Source organism: Lissotriton vulgaris, chromosome 3_1 (genome assembly GCF_964263255.1).
Source record: "Lissotriton vulgaris chromosome 3_1, aLisVul1.2, whole genome shotgun sequence".
NCBI classification, from domain to species: Eukaryota; Metazoa; Chordata; class Amphibia; order Caudata; family Salamandridae; genus Lissotriton; species Lissotriton vulgaris.
This window is the reverse complement of record NC_141689.1, coordinates 6,116,608-6,136,082: the sequence shown is the minus strand read 5'-3', so window position 1 is coordinate 6,136,082 and position 19,475 is coordinate 6,116,608. Positions and strand designations below refer to the sequence as shown.

At 49.8% G+C, this 19,475-nt stretch overlaps 1 protein-coding gene across 1 annotated transcript in view; it reads right to left on the bottom strand.

The window, feature by feature from the left end:
- LOC147725803 (uncharacterized) overlaps positions 1–19,475 on the bottom strand; it is a 443,482-nt gene that overhangs the window by 62,726 nt on the left and 361,281 nt on the right. The window contains exon 11 of the mRNA XM_086959980.1: positions 15,745–15,937. Within this exon, the coding sequence (XP_086816106.1) occupies positions 15,745–15,937 (193 nt within the window). The remainder of the gene's footprint in view (positions 1–15,744; positions 15,938–19,475) is intronic.

Here is a 19,475-nt window from a genome sequence, read left to right as displayed (position 1 = left end):
CTAGTTTGTCGTTTGCCAGGCAGCCCACTCCCTGACTGTGAAAATGTCCTCTTCTCCATCGCCTTGTCACCATTAGCTTTTTTCTCAGGACTTCTGGTATATCGTCCACCAGGATCTCTAGGACAATTCCATAAGGCACTACTGGAAACGATAGTGAACTTGGCCAGCTCAGCTTCTAACTATACCGTATTGGGAGATATGAATTTACACTTTGATGATCCACATGACACAATAGCCATGGATCTGGCCCAAGACCTGGCGACATGTGAAATGGTTTTAAAAATCCAACAAGCCACCCATACAAAAGGACACCTTCTTGACCCAATTTTCTCCAACATTACAGACTTAATTACCAAGGATCCGAGCCCAGTCCCATGGTCAGACCACTCTGTAATGCCATTTACTTGGAGTGCTCCCCTTCCGGCCCTGATTAAACCCTTCTGCAGAACGCAGGCAAGACTTTGGCCCAAACTTAAGATGAATGAATGGTCGGAAGCATTAAAGGCTACCCAACCCCCCGCTAACCATGATATCATTATAGCAAGCTCAGAGTTCAATCAGTGGATTGAACATTCACTGGACACAGTGCTCCCCAGGAAATCTATAATTAAAAAGATGGGATCAACCAATCATCCATGGTTTATCCCGGAGCTCCAGAAACTTAAACAATGCTGTAAACGAGAGGAGAGACAATGGAGGAAAGACTTTAATTTAGAGAAAACAAATTAAATATAGAGCCTCCAAGGCCTATAAATCTGCTATAAAGGCAGCCAAATCCTCTAACGCACCGAAAGAGATTTTCCGAATTGTTAAATCTCTTCTGAAAGCTCCTGACCACCCTACAATTCCAGATGCAACAGTATCCCGCTGTGAAGAACTCGCAACCTTCTTTCACACCAAAATCCAAAAGATTCTTCTGGGCCTTCCACCCATTCCCACCTCTGAACCACAATTGCAAGTCGAAACACCCTCCCAAGGGAATCTCCCCAAGCTATTTTCCTTTACCCTGCTCACTGAGGAACTGCTACCCCCTCTCCTCAATGCAATAAAAAGTGGCTCGCCTCTCGATCCTGCACCAATTAACATCTTGAAATCAGTTTTGCCCATTATCTTTGCACCAATCATTAATTTGGTCAATTCTTCGATTGAAGCAGGTGTAGTCCCACGGGACTGGAAACTGGCCATGTTCAAACCACTGATAAAAAAACCTAACCTTGACCCTGGAGACTTGTCTAACTATCGCCCCATTTCCCTTCTCCCAGGTATCAGTAAATTGGCAGAAAGGTTTATAAACCGCCAATTGTCTTCATTTCTGGAAACTTTCAATCTACTCCATCCATCGCAAACAGGCTTCCGCCCCGGGCAAGGGACGGAGACAGCTCTCGTAAAGGTGGTTGAGGAGTCTAGGAGGATTCTGGACGCAGGTGGTAATGTGGCCATTATCCTCCTGGACCTCAGCGTCGCCTTTGATACGGTGAATCACCGTATCCTTTTAGCCTGCCTAAATAAACTTGGAGTCTTAGGAAAGGCCCTCGCATGGCTGGAATCATTCCTTCAGGAAAGGTATTTCAAGGTGTTTGAAGGGGATTGCCATTCCTCCCCTGTACCTTTGCAGTGTGGGGTCCCGCAGGGCTCCTTCCTCAGCCCCACACTTTTTAATATACATAGGTCTCGCCAGCTGAGAAAGTGGCTCCCTATGGGATCGAATTGGTCAGCTATGCCGACGACATGCAGCTCGTGGTCTCTCTGAACCAAGCAGAGCTGTCCCCCACGAGCCGGAGTGTCTGTCTGGAGGAAGTAGCCAAGTGGATCCCATCTCAAACTCAATGGTGAGAAGACCAAACTTATGTTATTAGGCAGGCATCATTCAATGCCCCCACACTATGGCAACCCTGTATGGGTCCTCGTCCTACCCCCAAAAGTGAGATCAAGAGCCTGGGACTCTGGTTAGACAATGATCTCTCGTTTAAAGTACAAGCCAGGAAAACAGCAGCCACTTGTTTTGGCCTGCTAAAATCTATACGCAAAATCCTTCCCCAGTTGCCTGATAAAGCTAAAAGAATTTTAGTTCAGGCCCTGATCTTATCCAGGCTTGACTATGGAAATGCGATCTACCTGGGAGCCCCGACTTCGGTGATCTGCAAGCTTCAGGTGGTCCAGAATTCTGCGGCGAGACTGCTGACGAGCACTAACCATCGCTCCTCAGCCAAACCAGCGCTTAGAACTCTCCACTAGCTACCAATAAAAGAACGGATACATTTCAAGGCCCTCTGTATCACCCATAAAAATCTTGAAGGCAAAGGCCCTCCAATTTTCGCCAACCTTATCAGACCCTATAAAACACCCAGAAACTTGCGGTCCAATGACCTCAATCTTGCAGAAGTTCCCAGAATCAGTAAGTCTCGCTCCAGAGGTCACCTCTTTTCTTACAATGCATCAAAACTGTGGAACTCTCGGCCTCTCTCCCTTCGTCAGGAACCCAACCTCCTTACTTTCCGCAAGGAACTACACAATGGCTTTTCCCGGAAACTATATAATTGAGATTACTCAAGAGCAATCTCAAACTTTCTGCCTTTCCGTGATTCCAAGCGCTGGGATGCTCCCGGGTAGCCATGCGCTATAGAAGAACAATTTTCATTTCATTCATTTCAAGAAGAAACCTTTATTGAGGAGAGGAACCTGAAGAAACTGAAGAGAGACTATTCCCAAGCTGAAGTGCTGCTTGGGGGATTGGCCTGCAGTGGTTGTCTTACTGCCAAAGGAAGGAGCAAGGAACTTTGTAACTTTGCTTTCAACTTGTGGAGGATCTCCAAGGGCTTGGAAAAGAGCTTGCCTCCTGCTGAAGTCTCAGGGACAACAGACTTCATCCCCCAGCTCCCCAGAGTTCTTTTGAAAGTGCATGCTGCTGTTTTGGGCCTTCTGAGGAACTGCGTGTCTTAAGGAGCTGGAAGCACGACTCAACGAGAAGAAGCATGTGGATGTCGCTGTGCCTGCCGTCGCAACTCCGAAGAAGGAGGGTGTCGCCGCTGGAACTGTTGCACTGCATCGCATCGTAGAGAAGCGTGCCGCAACGAAGAGGAAGCATGTCGCCGTCGCTGCTGCTGCCGTCGCAACTCCGAAGGAGGGTGTCGCCGCTGTGGTTGTCGCACTGCACTGCATCAGGAGAAGAATCTCGCAACGAGGTCGGAGCGTGTGGCCGTTGCTGTGCCTGCTGCCGCAACTCCGGAGAAGGAGGGTGTCACCGCTAGAACTGTCGCATTGCACCGCATCGACCAAGAGCACCTCGCATCCCCGAGAAGCGGGCCGCCGTCGGAGCTGCTGCCGTTGCATCTTGGATGTCGCCGCTGTAGTTATCGCATCGAGCGGAAGCTTCACGCATCGTGGAGAGGAGCGTCCCCGCTGGACCTGTTGCCGTCGCATTGTAAGGGTGTCGCCGCTGCAGTCCACTCATCGAACCGAGAGCTTCTCGCATCCCCGAGAAGCGTGCCGCATCTGGAAGATCTTCGCGTCTTTATTTCTTTGCACCTGAACTTTGCCGCATTTCCCATCGCTGCGACATTGCTTGTCGTGGAAGCGCAACGCAACTTAAGGTACATTAACACAGAGTGTCGCATCTAAGAACTGAACTCAACTAAGCTTAATCTACCATCTTAAAGTAATCATAGTGTGTATTTTTGTCGTTTATGGTCTTGTGATAACTCTATATAAAGCCTACTTATTTTTTATATAAAACCTGTGTGGTGTCCATTTGTAGTGTTGTCACTGGGTTACTGTATGTGGTCACAACTGCTTAACCTACAACACCTCTGAAATAAGCCTTGACTGCTCGCGCCACGCAACCTAGAGGGTGAGCAGGGGTTATTTTAGGTGTGTAATCCCCTTTCCCTGACTAGAGGAGAGGGTCACTGTTTGTCACAAGTACCTACCTGTGCCAACCAGAGACCCCCAAATTAACAGTGTCGTCCTCTTGTTAGCAGCTGCATGGCAGATCTTCTTCTTCTTGGTCTTCTTTCTTGTTTTCAAATCGGGGTCTGAGGAAGGAAGGTTCAGGCTGCCCCTAAATACTAAATTTAGGGGTGTTACAGGTAGGGCAAGGGCAGGGACCAATGGGTCCCTGTCCTGGGGTGAGTACACCCCCTATCCTGCTCCTCTCCTGTGGGAGGGGGGCAGAAGCCTATCTCTGATTGGGCAGAGCTCCCCATCCTCAAGATGGCCGGAGCCCGGAGTTGTGTTTCACCTCGCCTCTCCCACCTGAGGGGTGGAGTTGGCACAGGCTGGCACACCCCCTTTCCTCACTTAGGGTTTCCCGCCAGAAAGGGGGGGGTCAGAACTGGTGGCGGCCAGTTGCGGAGTACAGCAAGTGGCCTGGAGAAGCTCACATAGGCGGTATGCCTTTGAAGCTTCCCCTGCACATCCGGGGGAGGAGACCTAACACCTCGCCCAGGACGTCCATTGTTGAAGGCCCAGGAGAGCGGAGGGCTCTCCACCCAGGGGTCCAGCAAGTCTGCTGTGTGGCAGCCTAGGAAGCCTCTCAGTCCAGATGTGGATTGTACGTTAGGTTTCAGGGGGCATCTCTAAGATGACCTCTGTCATGCATTTTACATTAAATCCCACACTGGCATCAGTGTGGGTTTAATGTGCTGAGAAGTTTGATATCAAACTTCTCAGTCTTCAGTGTAGCCATCATGGTGCTGTGGAGTTCGTGATGACAAACTCCCAGCACCATATACTCTTAATGGCATCACTGCACTAAGTGCCCAGGAATGGCCCTGTGTACTGTAGGGGCACAGGGCTCATGCACCTGTGCCCACACTACTGGCTTAGTGTACTCAGCTAGAGGGGTGACTGAGGTATGCCAGGTCAGTGTTGATTGTGGGCATGGCACACAGGAATGTGTGCCATGTCGACTATTTGATTAGTTCTGCACCAGGACACTCATCCTGCAAAGGCAGTGTGTGTGTGTCAGGGTACAGGGCCCCTAAAGGTGGCACAATAAGTGCTGCAGCCCTTAGCGGTGTTCTCTGGTCACAGTGCCCTGGGGACCTAGGGTACCATTTAGCAGGGGCTGACCTGTGGCCAGAGATGCCAATTGGGTTTTAGCTTCAACAAAGTTTAAGAAGGAACAGAGTCCCTGGGCACCTGATTGGCAGGAGCCCAGGGCACACTCAGCCAAAGTACATCAGCAGTTCAGCAAAAAGTGGGGGCATACCATGCAAGAAAGATGGCACTTTCTCACACCACACCTGTAGGAAGGTGGATATCTGACTATATGGTTACCCCCACTTTTTTCCTGGTGTTTTGCTGGTTTTCGATTTAGTTGGGCGGGGACCCTGCTATTCAGGCCCCAGCCCATCTGCTTTCTCTGTAAAATGGACTCCATGTACTTTAGGTACAAACCAGATTGGGTATTGGGTCACCTGGTGAGCCCCTGTATAGTGCACCATAGGTACCCAGGGCATAGGTGCATCCAGGGGCCAGGGGCTGCAGCATGTATTATGCCACCCCTGGCTGGCCCTCCAAACGGACACCACAGGTCTGCAATTGCAACGTGGGTAAGGTGGTGTAATCACCCCTCACGTAGATATAGTATACCTATATCTATATATATCTATAGACACATGTACACCTATAAGCCACTCCTATGGTAGGCCTCGATAATCCTGGAGGCAGAGTGCCTGGCTGTATGTGAGAGGGTGCCCTAGCATGAGCTGAGCCTCTCTGCAGCTTTCGGAAACATCTCCTTACAGCGGTTCTATGATATAGCCATACCATATACTCTAAGTGCATTATAATCCTCGCAGTTAATGCTAACTTTGGATTGGCTTTATCAAAACATTTTGTGTAAGGTGTCAAACACTTTGGGATCCTTCCCCTCCCCCCGCCAGTCCTGGTGGCAGGGGTAGAATTCCACTCTTCTAGAGGGAGCAGACATGTAGTTACTGCTTTACCCGGTTAAAGTTAAACTGAGCCTCAGCATCACTAAATGGATGCTGCTGCCACAGACACAAGTCTGACATCCTGCTGCTGGACGAAACTGGCAGAGGAGGCCTGGACAATAGGTTTCCTGTCAAGGGAGGTGCTAGCACCTCCCCAGAAAGGCTTTAGTGCATTGCGGCAGGGAGGCCTGCATTCAGCAATGCTTTTCCAGACACTGCCTGGGGCACACAAGGTGCTCCATGCATAGCCCGGTTCAAACCAGTTGCTGGGGCACTCCAGCCCCACTCTGGCGCGAAACTGGACAAAGGGAAAGGGGTGTAACCACCCCCTTCTCAGGTCCACCCCTAGGAGAGACCTTAATGATAGTCCAACCCCTAAACTGAGTATAAGTATAGGAGCTGTGTCCCTAGGACTTCAGATTACCCTGGACGAATCTTCACAAGACATATCCTGGACCTTCGACATTCCATTTCGACTGGAAGACGGAAGACATCTCCCTTGTGGTCAAGGAATGACCACCCTGTTCAAACAGGCACCATCAGCAACTTTGCGGTCTGCAGTTTCAAGGCTACCGCCGGACCCCGAAGACTCTGAGACTCAAGAACTGGACTTCTAGACTTCTCTGACCCCGACCCACATCCACAGCAAAGCTGAGACACGTGGCGAACACGAGAGACGTGGAACCGGACATATTGGACATCCTGCATTTTGCTACCTGCTTGACTTCTGAGGCATCCTCGCAGTTGTGCATTGAGGTAAGAAAAGCCCCAGCCCTGAGCACCCTTTGCACCGAAGTACAGACCCCCACACTCCACGAGTGTCCAGTGGGCCCACTTTTGCATTTGTGTTCGACGCGTCTTCCCGGTTCCTTGTCCGTTGGCTAGTGAGCCCCCTGAAGACCTTTCCTTGAATTTAACATGCTTGCCTGGTTGCCCCAGGCTCGCCCCAGCTTCCCTGAAAAGGAGAAGCGCCCCAGACCTTGCTGGTCTGCAACAGAGCCAATCTCTACAGCATGCGTGGATTGCGTTTGCCAAGGCTTGTTGGGTCCAATACGGATACCGACACCGCAGTCAACTAGATCCTTCGTGGGACAGCTCGAATCCAGCGCCTGGTCATCGTCAATGCCTCCTGGACCTCGTGGCTGAAGAGACAATCTCACCTTCACCTTCACCTTCAAGCACCCGACATCGCCTGGTTCCTTCCTGGCCACTGGCTAGTGACCCAGACTCTGTCCCCTTTGCTTTCAGGTTCTTCAGATCTCCGATCCACCCTTGGGTCCACCAGGACAATTTTACTCTGTTCGCTTGCAGCACTTCTTTGCAGCTCTCCATTGACGATGAAACCAGACACCAAAAGGCACCTATGCACCAGCTTCTCTGGGTGAGGTAACACAAGTACTCCGGTGCTCCCGTGGGTCTTGACTCTCGAAGTGTCATACATATTATTAAAGAAAATTTAAAAAGCAAGAAAACTGTCAGTTTTCGTGCTTTTTAAATGGTTTCTTTGATAATATGTAATGTGATATTTTAATAAATTGTATGAAAAATTGTTTTTTATAGAACATTGGTAAACAAACCGATCAGATCCTTTTTTGTTACAATAAAATTCCGAATATAAAATGCAAAACCTTTTTTACCTCATCCTTGCTCAAATTGTTTCTAATTAGGAATAGTCAAGGGTTGCAATTGAATTGATAGATTTGTGAATTTGTTATTTTGTGGCGTGGGACTCCAAGAATTGACCATACTCACAGGTTACCATAGAATACGGTTCAACGGGGGGACTATTCGGTTAGTCTCATCTGGTACTAAAAAACAGGAAAAGGGATCCCCTTATTATTTGTTGACCACACACCCATTCCCTTTTTTGCTAAAAAGGGTGTCTCCCAATATACATTTCTTTGTTGTTACAAGACCCGATTTCACCACTCTAGTCACTCGTGTACCACCCCCTCCATCACATCAAGCATTGCGACACAAGACCCGATTACACCACTCTAGTCACTCGTGCACCACACCCTCCATCACACCAAGCATTGTGACTCGATAACACCATTCTAGTCACTCGTGCACAACACCCTCCATCACACCGAGCATTGCCACCCAAGACTCGATATCACCACTCTAGTCACTTGTGCACCACCCCCTCCATCACATCAAGCATTGCGACACAAGACCCGATTACACCACTCTAGTCACTCGTGCACCACACCCTCCATCACACCAAGCATTGTGACTCGATAACACCATTCTAGTCACTCGTGCACAACACCCTCCATCACACCGAGCATTGCCACCCAAGACTCGATATCACCACTCTAGTCACTTGTGCACCACCCCCTCCATCACATCAAGCATTGCGACACAAGACCCGATTACACCACTTTAGTCACTCGTGTACCACACCCTCCATCACACCAAGAATTGCAACCTGATAACACCATTCTAGTCACTTGTGCACCATGCCCTCCATCACACCAAGCATTGCGACACAAGACCGGATTACACCACTCTAGTCACTCGTGCACCACACCCTCCATCACACCAAGCATTGTGACTCGATAACACCATTCTAGTCACTCGTGCACAACACCCTTCATCACACCTAGCCTTGTCACCCAAGACTCGATATCACCACTCTAGTCACTTGTGCACCACCCCCTCCATCACATCAAGCATTGCAACACAAGACCCGATTACACCACTTTAGTCACGCGTGTACCACACCCTCCATCACACCAAGAATTGCAACCTGATAACACCATTCTAGTCACTTGTGCACCATGCCCTCCATCACACCAAGCATTGCGACACAAGACCGGATTACACCACTCTAGTCACTCGTGCACCACACCCTCCATCACACCAAGCATTGTGACTCGATAACACCATTCTAGGCACTCGTGCACCACACTCTCCATCACACCAAGCACTGGGACCCAAGACCTGATTACAACACTTTAGTCACTTGTGTACCACACCCTCCATCACACCAAGCATTGTGACTCGATAACACCATTCTAGGCATTCGTGCACCACACTCTCCATCACACCAAGCACTGCGACCCAAGACCTGATTACAACACTTTAGTCACTTGTGTACCACACCCTCCATCACACCAAGCATTGCGACTCGATAACACCATTCTAGTTACTCGTGCACCAGCCCCTCCATCACACCAAGCATTGCCAGCCAAGACCCGATATCACCACTCTAGTCATTTGTGCACCACCCCCTCCATCACATCAAGCATTGCGACACAAGACCCGATTACACCACTTTAGTCACTCGTGCCCCCACACCCTCCATCACACCAAGTATTGTGACTCGATAACACCATTCTAGTCACTTGTGCACCACACCCTCCATCACACCAAGAATTGCAACCCGATAACACCATTCTAGTCACTTGTGCACCATGCCCTCCATCACACCAAGCATTGCGACACAAGACCGGATTACACCACTCTAGTCACTCGTGCACCACACCCTCCATCACACCAAGCATTGTGACTCGATAACACCATTCTAGGCACTCGTGCACCACACTCTCCATCACACCAAGCACTGCGACCCAAGACCTGATTACAACACTTTAGTCACTTGTGTACCACACCCTCCATCACACCAAGCATTGCGACTCGATAACACCATTCTAGTTACTCGTGCACCAGCCCCTCCATCACACCAAGCATTGCCAACCAAGACCCGATATCACCACTCTAGTCACTTGTGCACCACCCCCTCCATCACATCAAGCATTGCGACACAAGACCCGATTACACCACTTTAGTCACTCGTGTACCACACCCTCCATCACACCAAGCACTGCGACTCGATAACACCATTCTAGTTACTCGTGCACCACCCCCTCCATCACACCAAGCATTGCCAACCAAGACCCGATATCACCACTCTAGTCACTCGTGCATCACACCAAGCATTGCCACCCAAGACTCAATATCACCACTCTAGTCACTTGTGCACCACCCCCTCAATCACATCAAGCATTGTGACACAAGTCCCGATTACACCACTTTAGTCACTCGTGCCCCACACCCTCTATCACACCAAGTATTGTGACTCGATAACACCATTCTAGTCACTTGTGCACCACACCCTCCATCATAACAAGCATTGCGACTCGATAACACCATTCTAGTCACTCGTGCACCACACCCTCCATCACACCAAACACTGCGACCCAAGACCTGATTACAACACTTTAGTCACTTGTGTACCACACCCTCCATCACACCAAGCATTGCAACTCGATAACACCATTTTAGTCACTTGTGCCTCACCCCCTCCATCACAACAAGCATTGCGACACAAGACCCGATTACACCACTCTAGTCACTCGTACACCACACCCTCCAGCACACCAAGCATTGCGACCGGATATCACCCCTCTAGTCACTTGTGCACCACACCCTACATCACACCAAGCATTGCGGCACAAGACCTGATTACACCACTCTAGTCACTCGTGCACCACACCCTCATTACACAAAGCATCATGACCTAAGACTTGATTACACCACTCTAGTCACTTGTGCACCACACCATCCATCACACCAAGCATTGCAACCCGATAACACCATTCTAGTCACTCGTACACAACACCATACATCACACCAAGCAGTGCCCCCCAAGACCCGATATCACCACTCTAGTCACTCGTGTACCACACCCTCCATCACACCAAGAATTGCAACCCGATAACACCATTCTAGTCACTCGTGCAAGATCCCCTCCATCACACCAAGCATTGCGACCCAAGACCTGATTACACCATTCTAGTCACTCGTGCACCACACCCTCCATCACACCAAGAATTGCAACCCGATAACACCATTCTAGTCACTCGTGCAAGATCCCCTCCATCACACCAAGCATTGCGACCCAAGACCCGATTACACCACTCTAGTCACTCGTGCACCACACCAATCTGCTTCACATTGAGCGTAACACTCTTGCAACCAGGCGCCCGCTCACGGTGTAGAGTACTACCTGAAACCGTGCTTTGGCGACTCGTACGTAAGATATGAAGCACAACACAAATGCGAATACTACTACTGTGCCTTGGAGAGGCTTCCCTGGATTGTCTCATTCTCACTATGCGAATTCTACCTTTCTGCATTCGTGTGTCCTAACACGAGCGTCATGAAAGGGATAGCGAAGCCCACTGGAATCGGGCGACAACGTTGGATCAAATTAAGGATGGGTGACTGATTTATGTGGCAAGAAAAGGCAATAATGTGGCACTTTCTATGGCATTATTTTTTCACAATTTTAACACAAAGTCAAGCAGTCTGGGCAAAGCCTGCAGCTTATTAGTAGCAGTTTAGAATCTGAATACAGCTGCCAGCACGTAAAGGCCACACGTTAAACATTACAAAAGGTCTGCAACTGCATGGCACTTGAAGTAATGTTGTGTCTGAGTTACGTTCTTTTTCACTGAACTCAGTAGGTTGTACAGCAGGCGGTGGCTTTTGTGTCAAACACAGTAAACAATTATGAGCGAAATGCAAAATTCCAGCTGCCCTTAGTAGGGCTAAGACATTTGGATGCAGCTCTCTCTGCACACACACCCGAAAGACGGAGCTGCTGCAACTCTTGCTGCCTAGTTCTCAAGATCCAGAGTTATATAAGTGACCTGTTAGAAGAACTTGTCGCCTCTTCTCTGAATAGAAGGTTAAGAGGACAAAGCTCTAAAGATTAGAAACATTGAAGTGTGCCAAGTACATCCATACATTTAAAGGTCTGCAGCACCAGGACGAGGTACCAAACACTTCATGTACCAGATTGTAACTTTGTCTCCCTCACTGTCCTGGAGCAGAGGGCCGTGCCCCATCAAGTTCAAGTTCAAGAATATGTATAGCGCGCTACTCACCCAGAGGGTCTCAAGGCGCTTGGGGAGGGGGTTCATTATTTATCGAATAGCCAGGTTTTAAGTTCTTTTCTGAAGGAGATGTGGTTCTGTGTGAGGCGGAGGTGAGTGGGGAGTGAGTTCCAGGACTTGGCCGCTAAGTAGCAGAAGGATCTACCTCCCATGGTGGACCTTTGGATACGCGGGACTGCGGCGAGACCTTGATTGGAGGATCTTAGTTGGCGGTTGGGTGTATAGAAGTATAGTCGAGTGTTGAGGCATTCGGGTCCTAGTTTGTAGAGGGCCTTGTGTGCGTGGGTGAGGAGACAGAATGTTATTCTCTTGTTGACGGGAAGCCAGTGGAGGTCTTTCATGTGGCCGGTAATGTGATCTTGCCGAGGGATGTCCAGAATGAGTCTCGCCGATGCGTTTTAGAAGCGTTGGAGTTTTATCTGTAGTTTGGCTGTAATTCAGGCGTAGAGGGTGTTTCCGTAGTCTAGACGACTCTTAACCAGTGCGTGGGTGACAGTCTTTCTTGTCTCGGTGGGGATCCAGTGGAAGATTTTTTTGAGCATACGAAGTACGTTGAAGCAGGAGGATGAGACGGCATTGACTTGTCTGGTCATCTAGAGGGAGGAGTCTAGGATGAAGCCTAGGTTGCGTGCGTGGTCTGTGGGTATGGGTGCGGAGCCTAGGTCCGAAGGCCACCATGTGCGCCTGGACGCCTCAGGGCAACTGTTGCGCTTTACAAAACTGCTTTTCATTTCATTTCATGAGTCGTCCCAGGCAGAGGGGGATGATCCTAGGATGAGCACTTCCGTTTTGTCTGAGTTAAATTTTAGGCGGCTGTTTTTCATCCATATGGCTACTTCTTTCATGCCTTCGTGAACATTGGTTTTGGCGGTGTTGGGGTCTTTGGTGAGGGAAAGGGTCAGCTGGGTGTCGTCAGCGTAGGAGATGATGTTGAGGTTGTGTTGGCGCGCGATGGAGGCGAGTGGAATTATGTAGATGTTGAAGAGGGTGGGACTAAGTGAAGATCCTTGTGGTACGCCGCAGATGACTTCGGTAGCCTCTGATTTGAATGGGGGGAGGCGTACTCTCTGGGTTCTTCCGGCGAGGAACGAGATGATCCAGTCCAAGGCTTTGCCTTTTATGCCAATGTTGCTGAGGCGTTGCATGAGGGTGCTGTGACAGACAGTGTCGAAGGTGGCGGAGAGGTCGAGTAGAATGAGGGCCACTGTTTCTCCGTTGTCCAGTAGTGTTCGGATGTCGTCTGTTGCTGCGATGAGGGCGGTTTCGGTGCTGTGTTTGGCTCGAAAGCCGGATTGTGAGGGGTCGAGGGAGTTGTTGGATTCCAGGAAGGTGGCGAGTTGGCTATTGACGGCTTTCTCAATGACTTTGGCCGGGAATGGGAGGAGGGATATGGGGCGGTAGTTTTTAAGTTCGGAGGAGTCTGCTGTGGGTTTCTTCAGGAGGGCGCTGACTTCGGCATGTTTCCAACTTTATGGGAAGGTAGCAGAGTTGAAGGAGCAGTTGATGATGTCACGGAGATGGGGTGCGATGATGGAGTCTGCTTTGTTGAAGATGTGGTGGGGACATGGGTCGGTTGGTGAGCCAGAGTGGATGGAATTCATTAGGCGGATGGTGTCTTCAGTGGTGATTGGGTTCCAGGCGTTGAGGTGGTTGGAGGGCGGTTTATGTTCTGGGGGCAGTGGAGAGGATTGTTCGCTGGAATTGTTTTCGAAGCTGTTATGTATGTCGGCAATTTTGTTGTAGAAGAAGGATGATAACGAGTCGCAGAGGTCTTGGGAGGGAGTGATGTCATTTGAGGCTGCAGTGGGGTTGGTGAATTCCTTGACGATGTTGAAGAGTTCCTTGCTGTTATGGGTGTTGTTGTCGAGTCGATCCTTGAATGCTGATTTCTTGGTGGATCGAATCAGCTGGTGGTGTTTGCGGGTGGCTGACTTGAGGGTGGTCATGTTGTCGGTGGTTGGGTATTTTCTCCATGTTTTCTTAAGAGTACGGCATAGCTTCTTGGATTTCTTAAGGTCATCGTTGAACCAGGGGGCTTTTTTGCTACCCTGTTTGGTGTGGTGGTTTTTCAAGGGTGCTAATTTGTCAGCGCTGTGAGTGATCCATTGTTTGAATTTGATGGCAGCTTGGTTTGGGTCCGATGAGAGGGCGGGTGTGTTTTGGTTGAGCGATGTGAGGAGTTGGTCGGTGGTGATTTTGTTCCATTTTCTCCGGGGGATAGGTTGTGGGGGGTTGTGGGTTGAGGTTGTTTTGTAGCTGAAGTGAACACAACAGTGGTCCGTCCAGTGGAGAGCTGTGGTGTGATCGAAGGAGATGTGTTTGCTGGAGGTGAAGATTGGGTCGAGCGTGTGTCCGGCTACATGGGTGGGGGTGTCAACAAGTTGTTTGAGGCCGAGATTGGCCAGGTTGTCCAGAAGGGTGGTGGTATTGTTGTTGTTTTTCTTTTCCAGGTGGAAGTTGAGGTCTCCTAGTAGAATGTAGTTCTTGGAGGCGAGGGCATGTGGACTGATGAAGTCAGTGATGTCTTCGTTGAATTGTTTACGGGTTCCTGGTGGTCTGTAGATAAGGGTGCCTCTAAGTGTGGTTCTGGGGTCGGTGTGGATCTGGAAGTGGAGGTGTTCGGCGGTTGCAAGGTTATCGTCGAAGCTGGTCGTGATTCTGATGGTGTTCTTATGGACGATGGCGATGCCTCCTCCTGTTTGGATGGTGCGGTCTTTCCGGATGATCTTGTAATTGTCAGGGATGGCAATGGCGATGTCGGGTGTTGATGATGCGTTCATCCATGTTTCAGTAAGGAAGGCGATGTCCGGTGATGTGATGTCGAGTAGGTCCCAGAGTTCAGTGGCGTGTCAGTGGACCGAGCGGGTGTTCAGCAGGATGCACTTCAGGTGGTTGGAGTCGGAGTTGTGTTTGGGGTTAGTGGATGTGGTATGGGTCTTATCGCTGGTAAATTTGCAGGAGCGACAGGCGAAGGGGCCGTGGGAGCGTCCCGGGGCAGCTACGTAGCATTGTGGTGTGTGTCCGGGGTTAAGGGCGAGGAGAGTTGCGGCGTCATACGTGAGGTGGGTGGGCAGGGTAAGGCGGGGACCAGGGGGTCTGGCGCTGGGCGCGATCCAGGCGCGGACGGGCGTTGACGGGCTTACCTTTGGCGCACCTTTGGCGCACCTTCGGCGCACAAGGGGCGCGACCGCTGTGCGTGAACGCTGCGCGTAGGTCCATCTGACATAAGTGGATAGGGGGGGGCGGAGCGAGGGAGGATCAAGCTGGGAGGCGGGAGCGGGGTGGGGAGGCTGGCTGCAGGCACAACAAACAAAATGGCAACGATAGTCCAAGTGAAACTGGCCGAGATTGGGGCACAGAGGTGGAATACGCTATGATCTTGGTACAATCTGGCAATATAAATGAAAATCACACGTTCCACAATGCGAAAGAAAACACACACAAAACACACAAGTTACACAATGCGAGCGCAGTGAGGCAGGGAAGTAAAGACAAAGCGCATCAATGCTTAGTGTCTCTGTACTTATGGTCACTGCCTGGTAGATGCATTGCGAGTGAGAGCGGCCAGCTGGAGGGCTGTTCTTCTACCGACCTTGCAGTGATATGCCAACCCATGGGTGGCACAAGCACAGCTTTCATCAAATATCTTTGTGAACAACAGTAAAGGGAATTCTGTCTTTGATGAGGAGCTGCTGCCAAAAATCACATTATACGCAAAAGTTGTTGATTTAATGTCAGCATCTGATTGTGCCAATGAGAATTTGAAGGTTTCGAAAAACAAGCATTTCTTGCTATCAGGACAAAAGCAGTCGAACCCTCCACAGCTGCCTGAGGATACACAAAACATCACTCAAACGAAGGATGTTCACTCATATGGAGATGTACACCAACTCAGTGCTTACCAAAAGGGGGCTTTTCCAGGCCGAGGCAGGAGAGGTGGTAGGCCTTCGTGCACAGCTTGCGGTCATAGATCAGCAGTTTACCTCCATCATTGCACCGGAAGCAGTAATCCTCCAAGACTTTCCTTCCATCACCTCCTGCTTTTCTTCTCCATTTCTCGGGCTTCTTGCTCTTGTCTGAGGAGGCCGATGTGCTCTGGAAAAGGGACCACAAGCGAGTTGTAACAACAACGTAGTCTTCAGCTCTCATACCACAAAAATACTAGGACCTTAAAATGATTTAAACTACTTGTTGCTGTTTCAGGGGAGGAGCACGAAAATCAGCTGTATAAAAAAAGGGAGGAGTGGAAAAAAAACAGTGGTGAGAAAAAAGCAGACCCCAGCAAGGAAGAAAGTTCGGTGCACCCTTGAAAAGGCTGCTCTGTCGAACATGCTAAACAATGGACGCAATGTTAAAGTCGATCTCACTGCCTCTCCTGATAGTTTGAGTATACTGTGGATCATCTGGAGATGCCTGCAGCGGTCCCTCAATGTCCTAGACTCTCAACAGACAGGACTCCATGGTAGAGCTGACGAGGGCTCGCCACTATGGGATGTGCTCCTGGGCACGCATGTTTGCGCATAGCCATGTGCCCAGAAGGCCTTTGTTTGGTTCTAGAGCCTTCTTTGCCTTCAGGATGAGGCCGAGTTTCAGTCTTCATAGTTTGGTATTTCCTGTAGCAGCGAAAACAAGCCAAGTTGTATTTTGAAAATTAGCCGGGTCACATGTGCGTATTTAGAGCGATATAAAGAATTAGAGCAGGTAGTGTTACAACTTAATGGTGACATAGTTGTGTCCTATATATATGTTTTTTTAGGCGTACCGCTCATCGTTTTTAACTTTAGTGAGTCCAAACGCTGAGAGGCTAACACTGTCCGCAGTGATACTACCCTGCATGAGCTGATCAATAACCAACAAGGTGAGGACCATCCGCAGTCTTTTTTAGATTTGTAGATTTTTATGTCTTTATTTGTTTGTTTAACTAATCAATAATACGCCAGATTTGTAAAGAGGTGAAAACAATGATATAATCCCCTGATATACTGTGGACTCGACTCACTATCCCATATGGCTGGAGCCACTAGGACAGATACTCAATTCTTTCGTATAAGAAGTCCTGAAGAGGTTCATACACACAAGCACTATGAAGGTAAATTGTCCATAAAAAGTGAATATTTAGATTGGAGTACAATTGCCGAATAGAAGTCAGTATCAGGTTTAGCATAACCTGGTTGTTTTTCATTGTGGGTATACACATGAAGTCTGATCAGATTACTTAAATTAAAAATGTTGCAAGTTCGCTGGGTGATGTTGATGTTTGTGGGCTATGATTGAGTTGTTTGGAACATCTTCGATTGAGATATGCTGTCACCTCAGGCAACTCCTTCTTTCTTTCCCTTTTTAAAATTACAAAATGTTTGATTTTGATATAATATAGCATTGTTTGGTTGAGACATATGTAGACTGTATTATTGCGAAAAGAAAGTGGATATTTTCTCTATGCCTTCTTGAGTAAGGAACAGGTGCTAAAATATGCCTTTTGTATTTTGTCTTTGTTAGATATTTTGAGTGGAAAACAAAGGTGGAAGGATTTTTCTATGTTTGTCCTGAAGAAGGTGGACGTTTCCAAATAGTATCACCGAAACGCAATACATTTTGTTAAATCTGAACTAGGACTGGAAGCATAGAGGCCAAATTTCACTGTCCCGTGCCTTGTCTTTAGTTATTTTCAGATTAACCCTGTAAAGGCGGACTGTGGTTGCCTGATATATTTCTTGCTCCTTCCGTGTGTTAGTTTGCTGCTAAAACTTATATATTGATGTAACGTTTCTTGGCGTGGCTTGGATGCCGAGGAGGTAGGCAGCGTGAGCCTGGAGCTCCGTGCCCGATCCCAGATATAATCCTGATAAACCGCACGAATTCCAACGGAAATTGGAAAATTCATTGGCTGAAGGCGTCACGGAGGCATCGGCGTCCTGGGATTGTGAACTCCGGCCGCTCAACTTCCAGAAAATCGAACTTAGCAAGTGCCACCGGAATGGACAGCTTCGACCTAAGATGGCGGCCCGAGGCCTGAACTAGTGACGCAGAGAACTAAGGAGATCGGCTGATCTGCACCTTTGGAGCTCCAGTACCAGCGGCGATTGCTGGATTGGAAGGTCGACCTTGGTCCTGTGAGGTGGCTGAGGTGGCCCTCCTCCCACCTTGGTGAAGATACGACGGTGGAGTAGGGGAGTCTGTTGAGGAGGACCTAAAATGGTGGCAGCTCTGTGAGTCGACCATTACTCTCTCTGTGTGCGGGCCGTGGTGACGGAGGCCCCATCGACAGCACGTTGCCTGCAGGAAACGGACCCGCCTAGTGAGGGGGTCTAGCGCAGTGTTCGATGACCTGAGCGTGTTCCGGATCTCCAGTCATTGATGCCACAGTGAACTCTCCGGAGTGGAGGGTCCTGAACTACTGACGGGCTGCACGGAAATTGGAAGCAGACCAAACATAGTGGTCGATCGGGCTGCCGAGGCCCACGGCTGATAGTTGGGATTCCTTTTGCCCATGGCTCGATCACACCACGATGGGGAAGCTGAAAGGGAAGGGGGACGGAGCGGCTGGACCTGAAACGATGGACGGAGCGGACCAGAGCCATACTGATCTCCAACGTATGCAGGACCGTATCCTGGAGGCTATCGCAGCCACAAAAGACGCTCTGCAGTAAGACATTGCCCAGGTAGCAACAGGCCTAGGGCTCCTGAAAGCTGAGCATGACAAACTTAAGGATAGGGTCAAGAGCGTGGAGATAACCCTGCAAGAACTGGCCCGGCGCATAAGTCACTGGACGGCCGGATGGAGGATGCTCTGGACAGAATAAAAGCTCTGGAGAGGAGGGCGGAGGACGCTGAAAACCGGAGTAGGCGCAACAACGTTCGCCTGGTAGGCCTTCCGGAAAAAACAGAGGGCGATGACATGGTGGGCTACCTCGATCATTGGCTACGCACTGAAGTAGCACCGGAGGGGCTCTCTACCTTCTTCTCGCTGGAGCGGGCCCACAGAGTCCCGGCCCGACCGCCGGCCCCTGGCCTGCCCCCTCGCCCTGTGGTGATCAAACTTCTGCATTATAAAGACCGGGACTGGTTACTTCAGAGAGCCAGGGAAGTAGGTCCCTTCCAGGTTGGCAACAATAAGGTCACCCTGTTCCCGGATTATACATTCGAGAAGCAGAAACTCAGGGCTAGTTTCCTCTCGATTAAACGAGAACTCGGTGTGGAGGGCATCAAGTACTCCCTCCTCTTCCCAGCGAAGTTGAGAATCGTGGTGGATGACAAAACGCTCTTCTTCACCACTTCGGCAGACGCTTGGGCATGGTGGGATATTTATAAAGCTGGAACGGATGGGGCCAGATTCAGGGCGGAAGAGGCACAAAAGAAACAGCCAACCAGAAAATCGCAACGGATTCGGAAACACCGACACAGGTCTGGAAAACCATCAGTGTCACAGACGGAGGAGGAGAGGAAGGCGGCTCTGCAGGCGGTGGTTGATCTCTCGGGGACGGTGCGGAGCCAGTCCCGAAAAGGCACGGACTCTGAGGAGCAGGGTACGGGGTCGGAAACGGACCTTTCAGAACTTGGCGGTGCCAGAGGCCCTATTGTGACGCCGCAAACATCGGGAGAGATCATTGAGGCCTGAGAGAAGTGTTTTTGA